At 43.2% G+C, this 20724-nt stretch overlaps 1 protein-coding gene across 7 annotated transcripts in view; it reads left to right on the plus strand.

The window, feature by feature from the left end:
• The window catches only part of PKIG (cAMP-dependent protein kinase inhibitor gamma), a 97817-nt gene that overhangs the window by 31314 nt on the left and 45779 nt on the right, over positions 1–20724 (plus strand). The window contains exon 2 of one of the 7 annotated variants that reach the window (XM_033914668.1): positions 15342–16629. The exons of the other annotated variants lie outside the window; for them this stretch is intronic. Within the exon in view, the coding sequence (XP_033770559.1) occupies positions 15359–16333 (975 nt within the window). The 5' untranslated portion in view covers positions 15342–15358 and the 3' untranslated portion in view covers positions 16334–16629. Of the gene's footprint in view, positions 1–15341; positions 16630–20724 lie in introns of those variants that run through there. 7 annotated transcript variants of the gene reach the window in all.

Raw genomic sequence — 20724 nt, forward strand, 5'->3', positions numbered from 1 at the left:
CCCACAACACTCTTAAACTAGGGATAAAGAGTCAGCTATAAACCACTATTCTACTTCACCCACAACCCCTTATGGACCAAAGGTACACCCTCTGCAACACTAAAAGGCCTATCACACAAACTCATACAGCAAAGGTGTTAAACCAGCAGGAGAGTAAACCCAACAGAAAAAGAAAAAAGAAGTGGAGAAAAAGTCTCAGTTCTCCTTCATTTGGCAAAAAACTCCACTTCTCCAAACACTCCTGCATCCACACAAAAACTGTAAAGCAAAAAGCACTATAGTAGCCTGCAGAGAAAATGTCCAATAGCACCCGGGGTACATAACCCCAAACGTGAAACTGTGGACGAGGGGCACAAAGGCACAACAGTCCAGACCCAAGTAAAGAAGCCACTGAAAAGAAAACCACTTAGCTGCTGCCATTCTCCAGGCACTTCTGAATTCACGATCCTGGACAAAGCAGCTAGGGAACCCAACAGGGAACCTCCCGTTTCGCGTTGTCGTGCTGTGTCAGGGGTATCAAATTCACAGCTTCAAAAGTCTATAGTCGGACACATCAGTGCTCCTCTGGCTCACCCTCCACTTCAAAAATCACTTCTGGCGTTGAATCCACAACCCCAGGGTACTGAGGCTGTAGCTTTAACCACTGCTATACACTCCCCCCTGAAATAGTTCTTACCTCCCCATTCCCTCCCCCCTCCTTTTACAAAATCACAAGAGGTTTTTAGTGCCGGCATGCTGAATGCTCTTTGTTGCTCCAACATTCATAGAGTTCCTATGAGCGTCGGAGCAGCGCGGGGCATTCCGCGTTCTGGCTGGCACCAAAAACCTCTTGGGTGGTTTTGTAAAATGGGGAGTTAGTGAGGTACATTCTTTTCTTGATAAACGTCGAATAACTTTGGCCGTCTCATTGGATTTGTCTGTAGCATTTGACTTGGTAAATCCATGATTTGAATTAATTTAATTTAATGCAGTGTCAAAACATTTTTGGCTTGGTTCAAGTCCTTTCTCTCTGGTCCTTTCTATCAAGTCTCCTTAGTAGAAAAATCACTCCTTTTGTGGAGTGCCCCACAAAAGGAGTCCCTTTTTACTCTTTTTAACATTTTTATTTGTTCTCTTGCAACAGTTCTTCAAAATTGTAATATGTATTTTCCAAATATATGGCGATGATGATATCCACCATACAGATTCTTATTTTTCCTGATAGCTCCCCGTTTTTGTGTTGCTTAGACTCTTGTCGCTCACTGGCTATTTTCTCACCAATTGATATTGAATCATGACAAAACTATTGCCTGTTAGCTCGGGGAAAATGCTTGAAGTACCTGTACGTAAACACTTTTGAGTGTGGTTTTAAAACTACAAAAAAGCAGTATACAAGACCCTGTCCCTTTCCCTTCCCTGTTGGCTCATTGGACACCTTCCCTTCCCCATCAATTCTATTTTGGAGACTACCATCACCCCTGTTACCCATTTTCACTATCTAGGATTCTTACTAGATACGAAACTGACCTTCATCCCACATGTCTTTGCCCTCTGTAAAACCAGTTTCTTTGTATGAAGAAAGCTTTATACTGTCCACCCATTTTTTGATAAGACATCTTTTCATGCTCTAGTCAGGGGTGTCCAATCTTTTGGCTTCCCTGGGCCGCATTGGCCAAAAAAAATGTTTCTGGGGCCGCACAAACGCTGCAGCAAGACAGAGGAGGGAGCCAGCAAGACGGTAAACGCCTAGGGGCAGCAGAGGAAAACGCTGCATTGCCCTCGACTGAAGCTGCACAAAATACTTCACTGGGCCGCAGGTTAGACACCCCTGCTTCTAGTCCTAGCTTTTTCTCAAATTTCTTTATTGAAAGATATTGAAAATACAAAACAGTACACAGCTAGCACAATAGTTTTCTAAGGAAAAAGATAATCATCTGAATATCAAACCAACAAGAAGTGTACCAATACAACATTGTATAAGTAGTGCTAGTTTTATTGATAACCCGGATTGACCTATTGTAATATAGTACTCCTTGAAGCAAGTAAATCAACCATCACGAAATTGCAGATATTGCTGTTCACCTCCTAATCCACACGTTTTCCAATGATCATGTTGCCCCTTGTTGAATCAATATTACTGACTTCTGGTAGCTTGCACAAAGAAGAGAGTGGGAACGGACAATGAACACTCCACTGAAGATCACTGCTGTAGAAAGATCTGTTCATTTCATGGACACATATATAAGCTGTGGATCCGACACAGCACTGTGTTTCGACGACTGAAAGACGCCTGCATCAGGGGTCACTGCAACGTTGTAAGTCACAAAATAACAAGTCCTCTGTTAAAACAAGGCTGGATCAATCTAACTTGTCGACAGCTTCTCATTGCTTTGCCCTTTCCGCAGGTTGGATTGATCCAGCCTTGTTTTAACAGAGGACTTGTTATTTTGTGACTTAAAACATTGCAGTGACCCCCCTGATGCAGGCGTCTTTCAGTCGCCGAAACACAGTGCTTTGTCGGGTCCACAGCTTATATATGTGTCCATGAAATGAATAGATCTTTCTACAACAGTGATCTTCAGTGGCGTGTTCATTGTCTGTTCCCACTCTTCTTTGTGTTTTTGAACCCGTGGGTTCCTTGCCCTGTTGGACTTTTGGTGTTCTGGTAGCTTACCGCATTCAATATAAAGCATTCCTACTTGCTCTCAAGACCTTTAGGCAGATTTCTCCTATCTTTCCTCCTTGACCATACCTTGCTCACTTGCTAGAGTCCTCGGGTTTTTCAGTGACTACAGAACGGTCTTGCCAGAACCATATCAAGCCCAATTGTCCAGCTCGTGAATGCACATTCTTTGTAGCTCCATTCCTATGGAATAATTTGCCCATACACATGCATGCTGAGGGATCACTCAGAAAATTCAAGACTCTCTTGACAACATGGTTTTTCGAGTGTCTTTTCATCTTGAGTGTACTGGGTTGCTGTCTGATATTAACTGTCTCCTCTGTATGGATGAGATTCTTTTCCTGCCTGCATAATGGAGTTACTTTCCTAATTTCTATTTTTAGAAATTAGGGTAGCAAACGATGATGAATGAATAAATATACTCTGATTTCTAGTCCACTATAAATTGGTAATATTACTACTACTCTTAATTATTTCTGTAGCGCTATCAGACACACACAACGCTATACAGTCGCATAAAAGAGTCCCTGCTCGAAAGAGCTTACCAAAAGGATGTCATGGATACAGTTAAGGAGAATCAACAGTAATAGTCCATATTACTGGCTCCCAGCTATTATCTTTAAACCAGTAGTCCCCCAACCCTGTCCTGGAGGACCACCAGCCAGTTGGGTTTTCGGAATAGCTCTAATGAATCTGCATGAGAGAAATTTGCGTATAATGGAGGTGACAGGCATGCTAATCTGCTCCATGCATATTTATTAGAGCTATCCTGAAAACCTGACTGGCTGGTAGTCCACCAGGACAGGGTTGGGGACCACTGCTTTAAAGATTCCTTAAGGGGTTTATAATAGAAACAGACCTAGGGCATGACTTTTTTCCTCTTTTTTTTTTTTTTTTTTTTCTTTTTCGTGAGTTACCGTTATGGGTGAAGGCAAAAAAAATCTAGACCGCCTAAAACTAGCAAGTCATTACTGTTTGAAACCTAATTGCTTCTATGCGATACTAATTTGCACTTAGAGAACTAGCAGCTATCAAAAGTAGTGTGAACACTATAGTATAAAATCATAATGCTTCTTGAGTGTTATTCCAAGAACCTTGGAATTGATAAAGCAAAATGCAGCCAACGATTCCCTTTAATGAGTTAGATTTGAGATTGAGCAAAAAGAAAAATCTCTAGTTCTTTCCATATATGATTTTGTCTTATCAACCTGATGCTGGTCACCCATAAGTTTCCTGCCTGGGGCTTTAAAAGTATTTAAATAATAATAATAATTTATTTTCTTGTATACCGCCCCACCAACAGTTCTAAACAGTTCACAACAGAAAACTGAGCCTAGTCAGCAGAAAATGCAATTTTAAAAATACAATACTACATTCAACCATCAATACAGCATTAATTAAAATATATTAAACAGAGATTAAAAATTGAATGTAAAAACACCATTGTAAATATTAAAAGAATCAGCATTCTTGTTTATCAAATAAGTAAGTTTTTAATAATGTCCTGAATGTAAAATAAGAATAGGCTTGAGCAATCGACGGGCTCATCCAGGAGTTCATCTTCCCTGCCTGACTCCAATGTCCTGTCCAAAAAAAGTCTTATAACGACAGGCCCTTGGGGTAGGGAAGGTGAACATACCTGAATTTCTGGTACATTTTGTTGAATAAGACAAGTTCAAATAAGATACCAAATAAGAGGGTAATAATCCAAAAAGTGCCTTATAACAAATACACCCAAACTTAAAAAACACTCTGGCCCCAAATGGCAGCCAATACAGTCTGGCATAAAAAGGACTAAAATGATCATATTTTTTAAGACCGAAAATCAAGTATCTGCTATTTATTTTACTTTTTGGCCCATATTGATTTGTCCTATTATTAATTGTCCTATTATTAATTGTTTGGTTATTGCCGTGTTCGTACTGCGAGTGGATTTGAAGGTTTTGTTGTGTAGTTCATTAATTTTGACTTTTTTGGGGGGGGGGGTTGTTTTTGGCCTTCATGTAGTTTTAGCCATGTTTAGTAATTAACATAAGACCTGGTAGCTGGTCACATATCCAATTATAGATAATTGCAGATTTATTACAAACTTGAGAGATTTTGCCCTTAAATGACTTAAGTATTTTAGTGGCCTTTGTGAAATTTTGCCACTTTGTATTGTCAGCTCATTTAGATATTATTTTTCTCAGTAATTACAGTAATAAAGTAGTAGCATGCAAATTAAAACATTTTGAATAATTTTTTTCTTTGGTTGTATTTTTATGCCCAGCTGTGCACGAAAAGTGTTAACTCTGTGAAAATTCATTTCAAATGTCACAGCAGGTTCTGCCTTCAACAGATAATCACAGAATGCATTCCCAGAAAGCAAGCTTCAATTCTCATCATATTCCTGTCCAGAGGATTATTTCACTCTTTGTTTCATTGATGTATATAATTAAGTCATCCCATGCCACAAATGAAAACCACCTTAGTAAAAAAGGTCGCTAGAGGAAGTCCCTGTCCCATCAGTGTTGGAACAGTTGAAAAAAGTGTGTTCAGAGAATTCTTTTGGTAAGGTGGTGGTATAAATATTTACATGTGAGCAAGAAACAACATTATTCACATTGTCAAATGTGACTCGGGCAAGAGGTCATGGACTGAAGCTGAGAGGGGACACGGCCAGGACAAATGTCAGAAAGTTCTGCTTCACACAGCGAGTGGTGAACGCCTGGAACTCTCTTCTGGAAGAGGTGGTGGAGGAAACCACCATTCTAGGATTTAAGAAAAAATTGGACGCACATCTTCTTGCAGGACACATTGAGGGATACGAGTGACTAAGGTATTCGCTGGGGTAAGCCTGGCTGAGCCGATCACAGGCATTTCTTATGTTCTTATGTTGATTTCAGCTGAATTGACCGCTTGGTAAAAGCAACTATTGTGAATTATGTAATTTTACAGATTTACCCTGAAAACATTAACAGCTAATTAAAGGGCCCTTTTTGCTAAAGCCCATTTTATGCCTATGGACTTCTTAGCATTTAGCGTGTGCTAATTACATTAACATGCTTTTAAGCTTTATGAAAGGGCCTCCTAAATTTTGAGATCCATAGTTAATTTGGAAATCATTTTCCAAAATCATGACTCTTGATGAAATTGACCCCAAGTATTTTTATTTTATGTGTTTACTATATAGGGTGATATCTGTATATATTTGTCAGATTTTTGTGAAAGGTTATCTATAAATTGAAAGATGAAATGGGAAAACCTCTCCAATATTTGAGGGGCCCTTTTACAAAGCTGTGCTAAAAAGTGGCCTACACTATTTTCACTGTGTGGGTTTCCTGTGCACTGAGACCACTTTTTTTGTTGTTGTTGTTGGCGTGGCTCTAACACACAGGTGTCAAAGTCGGTCCTCGAGGGCCAGAATCCAGTCGGGTTTTCAGGATTTCCCCAATGAATCTGCATGAGATCTATTTGCATGCACTGCTTTCAATGCATATTCATTGGGGAAATCCAGAAAACCCGACTGGATTCCGGCCCTCGAGGAGGGACTTTGACACCCCTGCTCTAACATGTCAACAATTTTTTTTTTCTTTTTTACTTTTTAATGACCATTCGATAATTTCGAAATCTGTAAGCAATAAGGGTTCCCACGCTAAATGGGTCAGTGTGCGCCAATGCCCACATACTAAAGTTAGTATGCTAATCAGTTCTGATTAGCACATGCCCCCAAAACTTGCTCCTATGCTCAATTTTAGCACACAGGAAGCACATGCCAGAACTATACTGGGACACCTGTGGGCTCTTTTTACGAAGGTTTTATCGCACGCACCGGATTAGCGCGTGCTAGCCCAAAATCTACCACCTGCTCAAAAGGAGGCGGTAGCAGCTAGCATGCAGCAATTTAGCGCATGCTATTCAACGCATTAAGCCCCTAGCACACCTTCATAAAAGGAGCCATGTGTGTCCCATGGTAGTGCCTTTTTAACCTGCAGTAAACATGTGCAGGTGCTTACTTCAGCTTAATAAAAAGACCCCTGAATGTTTTTAAAGCCCTAACACCATAAGATCCATTAAGACAGTGGGGGCTTTCATCAACATGTAGAGTATACGTAAAGGTTTAACATTTATTTGATGTTTAGGGTTGTTCTGCCACTTATTTCTGCCCAATGGGATGATCAGTGACACTCAAAAAAGCACACAGACTATATAAAGCCTAAACAATAACACTTTATTACATGCATAGATAAATATAAAAATAGAATAACATCACCGTATTTCCGGCCATCACCATCCCTCACAATCGGGAATCCGCAACGATTGATAGGAGAGGAGAACCGAACCGGGCTGTCCCTTGGTTGCAACGAAACTGGATTCATTTTCTATGGGCTGAGTGTGTCTCTTTTATAGAGAAAAACTGCTGCCCTCTTAGTAAGACAGCCGGTTCTGGTCTTTTGTTATCTGTTTTGACAACACCCTGGTTAAAAGAGGTCAAGATAGCAGATACTTGTTTGGTTCCCCTTTCCTTTTGATGTAACCCAGGAGGTGTGGCAGAGCCCGGTTTCCTATCTGTCTTTACAGATGTTATTACGCATGCAAAGGAAGTCAAGCTGTTAGCTAAGCAAACTTATTGCAGAAACCATCTGGTCTTACTGTCCTGTGGAGATCAAAGAGGTCAGGATCTCAAATACGCAAGGAGGTGTTGCAGTTTATTGTCTCTTTGATGCTATCCAGTTGACACTTAGACAAAGGAAGTCAGGATCTCAAATAAGCAAGGTTATTGCAGAGACCATTTGGTCTTACTGTTCTTTGGAGGTCAGGATGTCAGGTAAGCAGACTTGAGGATACATATCAGTAATATTCTGAACATGTCAGTAATATGCTGAGGCATAACAAGGGTTCAACACTTCTTGCTAGAGACAGTTCTAATTAAGCATAAGAATAGCCTTACTGGGTCAAACCAAAGGTCCATAAAGCCCAGTAGCCTGTTCTCACGGTGGCCAATCCAGGTCACTAGTACCTGGCCAAAATCCAAAGAGTAGCAACATTCCATTCAGAATCCTAAAGAATAGCAAGATTCCGGAATCCCAAAGAGTAACAAAAGATTATCCCAGGACAAGCAGGCAGGTATTCTCACAAGTGGGTGATGTGATCCAACGGAGCCCCGATGCGGACGCCTCACAAGCAGACTTGCTTGAAGAAACTCGAAGTTTTGAGTTGCCCGCACCGCGCATGCGCGAGTAGTTTCCTGCCCAGCGCAGGGCGCGTCTCCTCAGTTCTTACTTTTCCGCTGAGCCGAGAAGTCCGTCTTTGACTCTCTGCATGAAGTGTTTTCACTTGTGCCTTCTTTTGTCCGCGGTTTTGTGTTATTTTTACTCACAATCGCTTGTTTTCTTCTTTTTTTTAAAAAAAAAAAATTTCTTCCGTTCGTTTAACCGGGCAGGCCACGAGGCCGCAGCCCCGCGACTTCGATCTTGCGGCGGCGCTTTTTCGGCCTATGTCCTGGCCTGCAACCGGTTTTAAAAAGTGTTCCAAGTGCCAGCATGCGCGATTTCCCTGACGGACCCTCGTCTTCGGTGTCTCGGGCCTCAACATCTCCCGAAATCGTGCCGGCCTTGCTCAACACTTAAGTCTCGTGCTTTCAAGCGTTGTTGCATCCTGTGGGAGAAGCTTTTCAGCATGGAGTCTTCGATGGACCTTTCGTTCTTGAGGGGTGCTTCCCCTTCGACATCTTCCGATGCTCTCCAGGCTTCCACAGCTTCTGCTCCGAGCCTCATCAAACCTGCCTCGTTTGTACCGGCTATGTCTTCGACGCCTGCTGCAGTGCCTTCCTCTGTCTCTTCAGGTCAGGTAGCACAGCGGCCCATTCCCCCGGTGGTGCTTAAAGTGCCCAAGGCTTCTAAGTCCAAGCACTCTCATACTGCCTTGAGGGAGCACGAAGCCCGTGCAGGTGGTCCCATTGGAGACGCGGATCCATCCTTGCCGGCTTTGTTCCAGACCCTATTAGAGAAGCAATTTATTCAGCTCTTTACTACCATGGGGCCGAAGCTTCTCTCACAAATCCAGTCTGGGCATTCGGAGGCTTCCTGCGAGGTCGAGCCGCCTCCTATGCCTCAGTCGCATACACACTCTCTACAGGGAGCAGAGTCTCTGTGAGTGTCTGGTCTGGCATCTCGGCATGCATCGCAAGGAGCAGAGTCTTTGCCCATGCCTCCATTGGAACCCTTACACTCGATGCAAGGAGCAGAGTCTTTGCGAGTGCCTCGAGGTTCTTCCACTCAGCCTCCTCTGCTTCGTTCCACAGCCTCCAGCCCTATCCATTCTCTGGGGGCTTCGACTGGGACACGCTCTCCTCGATTGTCGAGGCCTGCTTCTAGGCACAGCTCGCGTCATAGATCGAGGCATTCTTCGAAGCATTCATCCAGGCATGCCTCGCCTCATCGGAAGCAGCCTTTTCTTCAGTATTCCCCACCGACTGCTTCGACCCTTCCGCTTCCAGATCTCGAAGACCCGGTGGGTTCTTTTTCTCCATCCAGATTTCCTTTGTCTTTGGAGCAAGCTGCCTCGACATCCTCGAGTCCCTCTCGAGGCCAGGCTTTGGAAGATCAGCTGTCTTTTTCATCTTTTCTGCGTCAGATGGCAGTTGACTTAGATATTCAACTTGACACTGGATCTAAGTTTTCCAAGGAGTATCTCAAGACCATGCATCTCCCTCAACCTCCGGCTGAATTCTTTAAGCTTCCTCTTCACAAGCTTCTGGATCAAACCTTTGTCCGCTGTCTGGAAACTCCTTATTCCATTCCAGCTGTTCCAGGCAAATTGGATTCCAGATACAGGACTGTACATCATAAGGGGTTTGACAACACTCAATTGTCTCACCAATCCCTTCTCAGGTGTATGCCACTGTTCCTCCGGGAAGGGAAGGCAAAACGATGGACAGATTTGGTCGTCGCATCTACCAAAACTCTATGATGACCTCCAGAGTCCTCAACCATAATTTTCATTTCATCACCTACTTTGAGTTCTTTCTCTCTATCCTTCCTAAGTTCATGCCTTATCTGGATTCTCGTGCACATTTTGAATATCAAGAAGTCCTTGCATCCTTGTCCCAACTCCGGCTGCAGCTTCTTCAGTCCTCCTATGATGCTTTTGAGCTGTCTGCTCGAGCTACTGCTTGCTCGGTGGCCATGCGGCGTCTGGCATGGCTCCGGGCCATCAACATGGATCCTAACCTGCAGGACCGGCTGGCTAATGTTCCTTGCGCTGGCAATGACCTCTTTGATGAGCCTATAGAGGCAGCCACCAAGAAGCTTTCGGACCATGAGAAGTCTTTTGCATCCATTCTCCGCCCGAAACCAAAGCTGGTTCCTCCTCGACCTGCACGTCCTCCTCAAATTTACCAACGACGTTTTCCACCTAAACAAGCTCCTTCCATTCGTCAGCCTGTCAAGAGGCCACATCCTCAGAAACAGCAGAAGCCTCAGACACCTGCTGTACCTAAGGCCCCTCAGCCTTTTTGACTGTCTAGTAGAAAGTATAATCTCAGTCGTTCTGCCACTTCCCATTTTTCCCTCTATCGGAGGTCGTCTCCATCATTTTTACCACCGATGGACGACTGTTAACCACCAACCTCTGGGTCCTTTCCATCGTCAGGAAGGGATACTCTCTTCAGTTCCATCAAGTTCCTCTGGAACATCCTCCAAGAGAGTATCCTTCCAACTCTGCCCAGACCGCCCTTCTTCTTCAGGAAGCTCAAGCTTTGCTTCAGCTCCGAGCTATCGAGCCAGTTCCTTTGGCTCAGCAGAACAAGGGATTTTACTCCCGGTACTTCCTTGTTCCGAAGAAGACGGGCGATCTGCATCCTATTTTGGATCTCAGGGTGCTCAACAAATTTCTGGTCAGAGAAAAATTTTGCATTTTGACCCTAGCATCTCTGTATCCCCTCCTCGAGCAGAACGACTGGTTATGCTCTCTAGATCTCAAGGAGGCCTACACGCACATTCCCATCCATCCGGCCTCCCGTCAATACCTCAGATTTCAGGTGGGAAATCTTCATTATCAATACAGAGTGCTCCCTTTCAGCCTGGCTTCGTCACCCAAAGTCTTCACCAAATGCCTGGTAGTGGTGGCCGTTGTGCTCAGGAACCATGGTCTTCAGGTGTTTCCCTACCTGGACGACTGGCTCATCAAGGATTCCACGTCTCAAGGAGTCGTCCTAGCGACCCTGCAAAGTCTGGGATTCGAAATCAACTTTCCAAAATCCCATCTCCAGCCTTCTCAGACTCTTCCATTCATCGGAGCTATTCTGGATACTGTCCAATTCAGAGCGTTCCTTCCTCAACAACGTGTGGAAGCTCTTCTCCATCTTTGTCATTCTGTCTCCTCTCGCCCGACCACCTCGGTGAGACACATGATGGTTCTTCTGGGTCACATGGCTTCCACAGTACATGTGACTCCTTTTGCCAGACTTCACCTCAGAATTCACCAGTGGACCCTGGCATCTCAATGGACGCAGGTCTCCGACTCTCTGACTCGACACATCCAGGTCACTCCTGCTCTGACAGTCTCTTCGTTGGTGGATGCTCTCTTCCAATCTATCCAGAGGCTTACTTTTACACCCGCCCGCCCCCCCATCAGAAGGTTCTCACAATCGATTCTTCAACTTACGCTTGGGGGGGCTCATCTCGATGGTCTCCGTACTCAAGGCTATTGGACCAGTACGGATCGTCGGTGTCACATCAATCTCCTGGAACTTAGGGCGATTTTCAATGCTCTCAATGCTTTTCAGAATCTGCTTCACAACCGTGTAGTCCTCATTCGCACGGACAATCAAGTCGCAATGTATTATGTCAACAAACAGGGAGTGACGGGACCTGCCTCCCTCTGTCAGGAAGCTCTGAAAGTTTGGGATTGGGCAATTCGCCACAACACCTTCCTCAAAGCTGTCTACATTCAGGGGGCGGACAATGCCTTAGCAGACAACTTGAGTCGTCTTCTACAGCCTCACGAATGGACTCTCCATTCCACGCCCCTTCATCACATTTTCTCTCAGTGGGGAACGCCTCAGATAGATCTCTTTGCAGCCCCCCACAACTTCAAGCTGCCTCAGTTCTGCTCCAGGATCTACACTCCTCATCGCCTTGAGGCAGATGCTTTTCTTCTGGACTGGACAAATCTCTTTCTATATGCGTTTCCTCCGTTTCCTCTTATTCAAAAGACGCTGGTCAAGCTGAAGTCCGACCATGCCACCATGATTCTGGTTGCTCCTCAGTGGCCCAGACAACCCTGGTACTCTCTCCTTCTTCAACTCAGCAGCAGGGAGCCATACCTTCTACCAGTTTTTCCCTCTCTGCTTACACAGCATCAGGGATCTCTACTTCATCCCTACCTACAGTCTCTTCACCTGACAGCTTGGTTCCTCTCAACATAGCTCCTCTACAGTTTTCTCAATCTGTGAGGGATGTTTTGGAAGCTTCACGGAAGCCTACTACTAGACAATGCTATCACCAAAAATGGACTAGATTTTCTTCTTGCTGTTTTTCTCATCATAAGGAGCCTCAACTTTCCTCCTTATCTTCAGTTTTGGACTATCTGTTGCACCTTTCTCAGTCTGGTCTCAAGTCTACCTCGATCCGAGTCCATCTTAGTGCAATTGCTGCTTTCCATCAGCCTATTGAAGGGAAACCTCTGTCTGCTCATCCGGTGGTTTCCAGATTCATGAAAGGACTTTTCAATGTCAAACCTCCTCTCAAACTGCCTCCAGTGGTTTGGACCTCAATATTGTTCTTACTCAACTGATGAGGCCTCCATTTGAACCAATGGACAGGGCTCATCTGAAGTATTTCACTTGGAAAGTGGTGTTTCTCATTGGCCTCACTTCTGCTCAACGAGTCAGTGAGCTTCAAGCGTTGGTTGCGGACCCACCTTTTACAGTGTTCCATCATGACAAGGTGGTTCTTCGCACTCATCCGAAATTCCTTCCTAAAGTAGTCTCGGAGTTTCATCTCAACCAATCCATTGTGCTTCCAGTGTTTTTTCCAAAGCCTCATTCTCATCCTGGAGAATCAGCTCTTCATACTCTGGACTGTAAACATGCTTTGGCTTTCTATTTGGAACGCACCAAACCGCACAGAACTGCTCCTCAATTTTTTGTCTCCTTTGATCCGAACAATTTGGGACGTCCTATCTCTAAGCGTACCATCTCCAATTGGATTGCGGCTTGTATCTCATTCAGCTATGCCCAGGCTGGATTTCCTCTTCACAGTAAAGTCACAGCCTATAAGGTCAGAGCAATGGCAGCTTCTGTGGCTTTCCTCAGATCTACACCTATTGAGGAAATTTGTAAGGCTTCCACTTGGTCCTCGGTTCATACCTTCACTTCTCATTATTGTCTGGATACTTTCTCCAGACGGGATGGACAGTTTGGCCAAACAGTATTGCAAAATTTATTCTCCTAAGTTGCCAACTCTCCCACCATCCCACTTTGGTTAGCTTGGAGGTCACCCACTTGTGAGAATACCTGCCTGCGCGGTGCAGGCGACTCAAAACTTCGAGTTTCTTCAAGCAAGTCTGCTTGTGAGGCGTCCGCATCTGGGCTCTGTTGGATCACGTCACCCACTTGTGAGAATAGCTGCCTGCTGTCCCTGGATAATACCTGTTACGGTAAGTAACTGTGCTTTCCGGAACCCCAAAGAGTAGCAACATTCCATGCTACCGATCTAGGCAAGTAGTGGCTTCCCCCATGTTTTTCTCAATAACAGACTATGGACTTTTCCTCCAAGTACTTGTCCAAACCTTTCTTTAAAGGCCCTCTTTTTACTGAACCGCAACAGAGGTTTCTACCGTGGCCGGGGGTGTTAAATTCTCCAATACTCATGGGAATTCTATTTGGTGCTCCGAGCTGCAGTAGAAACCTCTGTCATGGGGGGAGGGGTTATATTGGTTCTTTAAGAAATCTGGATACTTAGTGGGTATCTACCTTTTTTTTAATAAATCTGATATAAGAATTGTCCCAAGATGGTAAAATGTGCTTTTGAGAGGTGGGGATTATTTCAGAAATACTTGTAGACTACCATAATTCTCTGATTTGTGGGAGTTGCCCCTCCTTGAAGACAGTGAAGGTGCTTAATATTGGGGGCTCTTTCCCCCAGGACAGGTTCCTATGATTATGTAGGTACTTTGAGGCAAGTGGGGACAGTGTGTGCCCAAGGTCAGAGTGGCAGAAACAAAAACTTGAATCCAGACTTCCTGGTTCCCAACCCATTACTCTAGCTAGTAGGCCACCCCTCCCAGTTAATTCACCTTGTCTTGCTGGATGGTAAAGTACAGCACATAAGTAATTACCCTGCAAGTTGCAGGTCTTGTATATTGTGAATTAAGCTCTGAAAAGCATTCGCAGTGCTTTTTAACACATGCTGTGCCATCTGGAACTATGCAGGAATTGTACAGGATACAAAGCTTGCTGAGGTAAGGTCTTCAAATTTGGGCTGACTTTGCAGAAAGAATTATTTTGGCAGCCACTTAGGAGTTGTTTCCTGTTAACCGATCCTGCTCGAGCAGGTTGTGTAGGATGCAAGCATTGTATCATGCCCACAGCACAAGAAATGAGGCTGATAGCATCATCTTGTTGCACCATTTAACAGAACCCTTACGAATGTGAAGCTTAGAAACTTCCAGCCCAGAGATGCGTAACTTATCAGTATTTATATTTCCAGTGAAATAAATCTGGGAACGTTGGGGAAAGTTGTCTTGAGCAATGCTGCCTTTTTCTAATAATTCATTTCTAAACTGTAAACCATGAACTCTTCTTTCCTGAAGTACATTTCTCTAGTGAGAGAACTTCACTTTAGCTGATGGATTTTTCAAGGCTGCGCCAGAAAGTATTTATCTGAGATGGATTTCAGCAGGAAATAGAAAGGGCAGCAGATTTGGATCCAGTGTAAATTAAAACCATTTCACCCTTGTCTTTCAAGGTGGTGTTCATTATGTTGCTAGCTCTATGGGTGGGGCCACTTGGCTATAGGACATAAGGAACAGGGAGTCAGCATCAGCCTTGCACATATCTTGCTGTAGCAAAAAGCAAATTATGCTGATGTGCTTTTATTCCAAGGGGTTTCAAGAAGTATAATACTATAATTTATGTAAGAGTGGCGTGTTCAACTGCATAGAATTCTGTAGCAGCTCTCGATGAGATTAGACAACAGTGAAATTCAGACTGTCAGATTTTCTCTGGATTTTTATACTGACATACTTAAGCTATAGTCCTGTGAGACACTTTCTATGACAAGCTTGTGCACTTAGGTAGGTATTTAAACATTTTAAAGTGTTTTGATTATGCTCCCTTTAAGTCGGCACTTGGACATCCTAATAGCAGGGACATCCAAGTACCGATAATCAAAAACAACTTTCTGGACGTTCAGCAGCACTTCTAAACTACTGTGCTTTAGGAGCTCAAAGCGTGTGTTGGGAGGTGTGTTATGGACTGGCACTGGGCGGGCTTGGTCCTGGCCATCCTGAGCCAATAACTGATGTTTTCCTAGGCAGAACTTAGACGCAGGGAGTTAGACCCATTGTGGTTGCATCTAAGTTCCCCAAAGGTGCCCAAACTGACAAGAAGGGTTTAAGGCGGCATTGGCGATCCAAGATGGCGTTCATCTGAGCTCATCAACAATTTACCTTTTTTTTTCTCTTCTTACTGAAGAATAACCTTTCCTGGGCATGCCGAAGAGAAGAGGCAGGAGCGCGGCTGGTGCCTCGCGGCGCTCCGGGCCGGCTGCATTCGGCAATATTGATGAACTCCTGCGGCGTATGCAGGACATGACAGCAGTGTCAGTAGATTCCCCACTGGAGGCGTGGCAACGAGGCGAGGTGCAGGAGATCTCCTTGGGGCTCGAAACAACACTTAATCACGACGCTAGAGCACCGCCCCAACAACCTCACACCACTAGCTCTCCGCGGGAGGGGATGTTGCCGGGAAACGGAGGACATTCTACTCCAGAGGCCAGAGAAATCCATCTGGAGAGCAGAAGTTCAGGCTCTCATTTTCTCCAAGAGAGCCTGAACTTGGAAAATGAGGACTTAACATCAACTGGAGCAAGATCATCCCAGACGATACAGAGGCAGGAAGAATTAGCAGCTGGTGAGCAGTTTGAATTAACTTTACAACATTTCTTGCCACAAAAACCCCATGAAGTCACACTAGAATCCCTTTGGGAATTGATATCTAATTTGGGAAAAACCTTTTATTCTCAGTTCCAACAAATAGAAGGGAAAATTAAAAATCATGATAGTGAAATTGGGAATTTGAAAAAAGAACTAGAAGTTTCAAAATCTTTAACAAATAATTTACAAGAAGATATGGGACTATCAAAGAAACTCCAAGAGACATTGATTAAAGATAATACAAACTTAAGAAGGAAAATTGAATTATTGGAGAATTTTTCTAGGAATAATAACTTGAGATTGATTAACTCTCCAAAAGTCCCTATGATAACACCTAGAGAAATGCTGAAACGATATCTTCAAGAAATATTGGAAATCCCCGAGTCTTCATTACCACCTTTTGCACAAGTTTATTACCTTCCGACTAAGACTCGAGATACTCAACATGTAGCAAACCAAGAACCAATAGACATTTCAGCAGTATTAGAATCCTCAGATAGGGTTGTTGACACTCGCACTTACCCCCGATAAGAGTTGGCTCATGAGAATGTTTTATAAACATAAGCAAAAAGAATTTCTAGGTTACAAGGTACAAATGTTTCCAGATTTGGCAAGGGAGACCCAAAGGCATAGAAAAGAATTTCTTTTGTTGAAACCTGGTGTTTTGGCTTTGGGGGCAACCTGTTTTTCTTAGACATCCTTGTAAATGTGTAATTCACTATAAAACTCAGAAGTATGTTTTCTTTGAACCTCTTCAGCTGACGACTTTCCTGTCCCTGTCCCGATTGGAGAAGGAGAGTGCTCAATAGAATAAATGCCCTTACTGTCCGATAGCTTATGATTTCATAAAGAATATTTTTCTTAGTTAACTCGTTTTTTAATTACATCTTGGATCAATTTGAGGACTTGAGAAGATTTATGTTAATTTATTAAAGTTTATTTAGTATTGGTGTTATCTTGATTGTATAACTGAAAACTTATAAATTAAAAAAAAAAGGGGGGGTTAAGGCCTCCCCACATCCCCCGACAATCTCTGTACCTTCGGATGACAAGTCGACAGGAGGGAAGCCCACTTCCTCCTGTCTATAGGGATGTGTGCTTGGAATGATGGGTCTTCCCCTTCCCAATGCATCTTGGGATGCAGTGGGATTTTGAGCCAATCAGGGCCTTAGGCCCCTCCCACTGCATCCCACGATGCATTGGGAGGGGGAAGACCCGTTATTCTGAGCATACGGCCCTATAGGCAGGAGGGAGTGGGCTTCCCTCCTGTCGATTTGTCATCTGAAGGTACGGGGAATGTCAGGGGGAAGGGAGGGAGATAATTTTTTTTTTATTCTCCCTGCAGATTCAGATGATACTGGCATGGGAATCAGCTGAGCCGGCAGGATTGCACCAAAACCGGCTGAGCTGATGGGGATTCCCCTGCTGCGATCAGACAAGGTAGTTGGGTATGTCTGCAAAACTTGCTTTCTGCATTTTTTTCATGTGGGCATTTTATTTTTGAAAATGGCCAAAAAAGATAGACGTACTAAGGACCAAAACGTCTACATAGGTTTTGAAAATGGACATTTTTGGTAATAGATTTCTGAACGTTTTTTCAAAACGTCCAAATTAGACTTAGATGTCCTATCAAAAATGCCCCTCTTAGAATAGCATAGGCATTTGTGTAAACACACACATTCTTCTAGGTATGCATACATTCACACAAATACAAAACTGCATATATAGTTGTTTTATTTTAACCCTTTGGAACTTAACTAATTTAACATTTTTCAAACAGTAAGTATGCTTTAGTTAGCTTCAAAACAGCATTTTGAAATGAAGCATAAGATTTCAAGGAGAGAGAAAATAGACAAAATTACTTGTGAGGATCATAGCAGGAAGATTTGTATTTATGTGCTGTATTCATAGAGTCAAAATAGGTGAAAAAGTTTGTATTCTTCATTAACTGAAGAACGTCTTTTGCTTAAGAAGTGGAACATTCTGTTTGTAGCTCTTTCTTGGCACTAGTCAACTTTCTGTTTTGATGAAGTCCAGCTGTGCAGCCCAGATCTTAGAACTAATAATGGTGACAATGCCTTGAATTCTTAATTGTTCTTCATTAATGCATGGATTTAAAAAAAAAAAAATTTTAAATTCATTTTTTAAATTTCTGGTTTTAATTATGAGAAGCCAGGAGAGATGACATTTGAAAATGAAATTATCATTCTTAATGCTCATTTACAAAGTAGCAAGCATACCATGAACATTGTGCAACGTGTCGATCCAGATGTTGAATTTGTTCATACCAGAGATTTAGAATTCTGTGTGCGTGAAGATGCCCAGAATGCAGTTCTTTGTTTTTAACATGTTCTAGTATTTTACCTGACTTTGATTCTTTTTTCTTTTTTATTTTTTGGCCTTTTGTGACATTTTTGAGCCCACCCCTCTCCCCTTCCCTCCCCTCCCTAAGAGTATCAATTCTGTTTTAGGCATCCTAGTTACTCATGCTCCTCGAGCCATTGAGCTCTTTGACTTAGCATTGGCCATTTTCCCCCCTCCATGTCAGAGGGTACTGAGTGGATTTAAGAAATGTTCTTGATTTGTAGTTGGACCATTTCAGGTTCTGACCTGCAATTGGTGTGTCTGGTTATCAGTGATGTCACAATGGCTGGATTGTCCTACACTTGGATCACTTTTACTACATTTTGACTTCTAGAGTGGCGCAGTGGTTAAAGCTACAGCCTGAGCATCCTAGGGTTGTGGGTTCAAACCCACACTGCTCCTTGTGACCCTGGTCAAGTCATTTAATCCCCCCATTGCTCCAGGTACATTAGATAGATTGTGAGTCCGCCGAGACAGACAGAGAAAAATGCTTGAGTACCTGAATAAATTCATGTAAACCATTCTGAGCTCCTCTAGGAGTACGGTATAGAACATTGAATAAATAAATTTATTGTGGATATCTTGAAATCCTGACCTGCCTGTGGCTCTCAAGGACCGGAATTGCCTACCACTGGGCTAGAGGATCTTTCAACGCCTTTGTTTCTTCCAGAACATCTGCAGTGGCAATTACAAAGCGCCGTTTAACCTGGCTTAAAGTATCTGATCTAGAAACTTCAGTACAAGAACATCTTTCAAACAAGTTGCAAATGGATTTAAAAACAACAACACACAGATACTATGAGAGATGTGTGGTTTTAGGTAAAGTTGCCAATCTTCCTGGTCTAGAAGATATTCTGCCTCATCTAGATGTTCTATTGGAACCCCAAACAGCATTGCAGTCATCCGCTTTACATAGTAACATAGTAGATGATGGTAGATAAAGACCTGAATGGTCCATCTAGTCTGCCCAACCTGATTCAATCTAAAAATTGGTTGTGTGTCTTTTTTTTTTTTTCTTCTTCTTGGCTATTTCTGGGCAAGAATCCAAAGCTCTGCCCGGTACTGTTCTTAGGTTCCAACTACTGAAGTCTCCGTCAAAGCTCACTCCAGCCCATCTACACCCTCCCATCCTTTGAAGCCCTCCCCAGCCCATCCTCCACCAAACAGCCATATACAGACAGACTGTGCAAGTCTGCCCAGTACTGGCTTTAGTTCTTCAATATTTACTACTATTTTCTGATTCTAGATCCTTCATCATCTTCTAGGACTGCTTCTCAATGACCTCATGCAAGACAACAAAGGACATTAAAAATCATAGCCTTAACCTCAGTTCAAACAGCTGTTGTCCTTCTGACTCCTTTCTAGAAATCATTGCCAACATTTTCCTGCTTATTGGAGGCAGATTGCTCTACTTCTATCAATGTTGGACTCTAATCAGTGGGTCCTTCGAGTTGTCACTTTGGTGCTATTCGCTGTGCTTGCTGAAAACCTCCAAACCACCCACCAAAAGAAACTCCCTCCAGAAGACCCTCCTTCACCAAGAACTCTCGGCTTTTCTCTAGATAAATGCTATAGAACCTGTTCCTCTGCAAGAGAGAGACTACAGGTTCTACTCCTAAGGATTTCCTAATGCCAAAAAAGTCCAGGGGTCTTAGACCTATTATAGACCCCAGGGGCCTAAACAAATACTTGCTGAAGGAGAAGTTTGTTGTTTGGGGGTTTGTTTTTTTTTTTTTTGCATGATCTCTGTGGGAACCCTTCTGCCTCTACTAGAAAAAGGTCTAGATCTTAAGAGACATACACTCACTTTCTATGAGCCAGTAGGATGGATATGTATCTTCATTTTCACATTGCATCTAGACACTTCTAATACAATGTCTTGCCCTTCGGACTGGCTTCAGCCTCTTGTGTCTTCACAAAATGCCTAGTGATTAGTGACAACAGCCCTTTGCACATGGGATTTCACTTATTTCCCTACTTAGATAACTGGTTGATCATGGTGTCGTCATTGCAAACATCTTAGCATGTTATCAACTCTTAACGATTTGTCTTCTAGAGCTCCTTGAATTTGCCATCAACTACCAAAAGTCACAAGTCCACTTGTCTCAGCACTCAAGTTCCAAGTTTTTTTATTTAAAATTTGATGCAAATGCTTATCAGTATTTCTAAGCGATGTACAATACTGTATTAAAATGGGGGGGGGACACAGTAACACGCCTGTAGTGGTACAAATAAACTGACAAATAAGACTGACTCAAAATCATAGAAAGGGGGAAGAACTACAATGGTTATAGGATAAAACAACATGTATGGTTAGTGCAATAGGGTGAGGGTAAAAAGAAGCCAGAATTAAGGTTGTATATAGAAATAACAGGATTTAGAATAAAAAAGGGACAAAAAACTCAATATTACCCACAAAAACGTGATAACAGTTAAGAACATAAGAATATCCATACTGGGTCAGACCAATGGTCCATCAAGCCCAGTAGCCTATTCTCACAGTGGCCAATCCAGGTCACTAGTACCTGGCCAAAACCCAAGGCCAAAACCCAACATTC

This window comes from Geotrypetes seraphini, chromosome 11, assembly GCF_902459505.1.
Source record: "Geotrypetes seraphini chromosome 11, aGeoSer1.1, whole genome shotgun sequence".
Taxonomy (NCBI): Eukaryota; Metazoa; Chordata; class Amphibia; order Gymnophiona; family Dermophiidae; genus Geotrypetes; species Geotrypetes seraphini.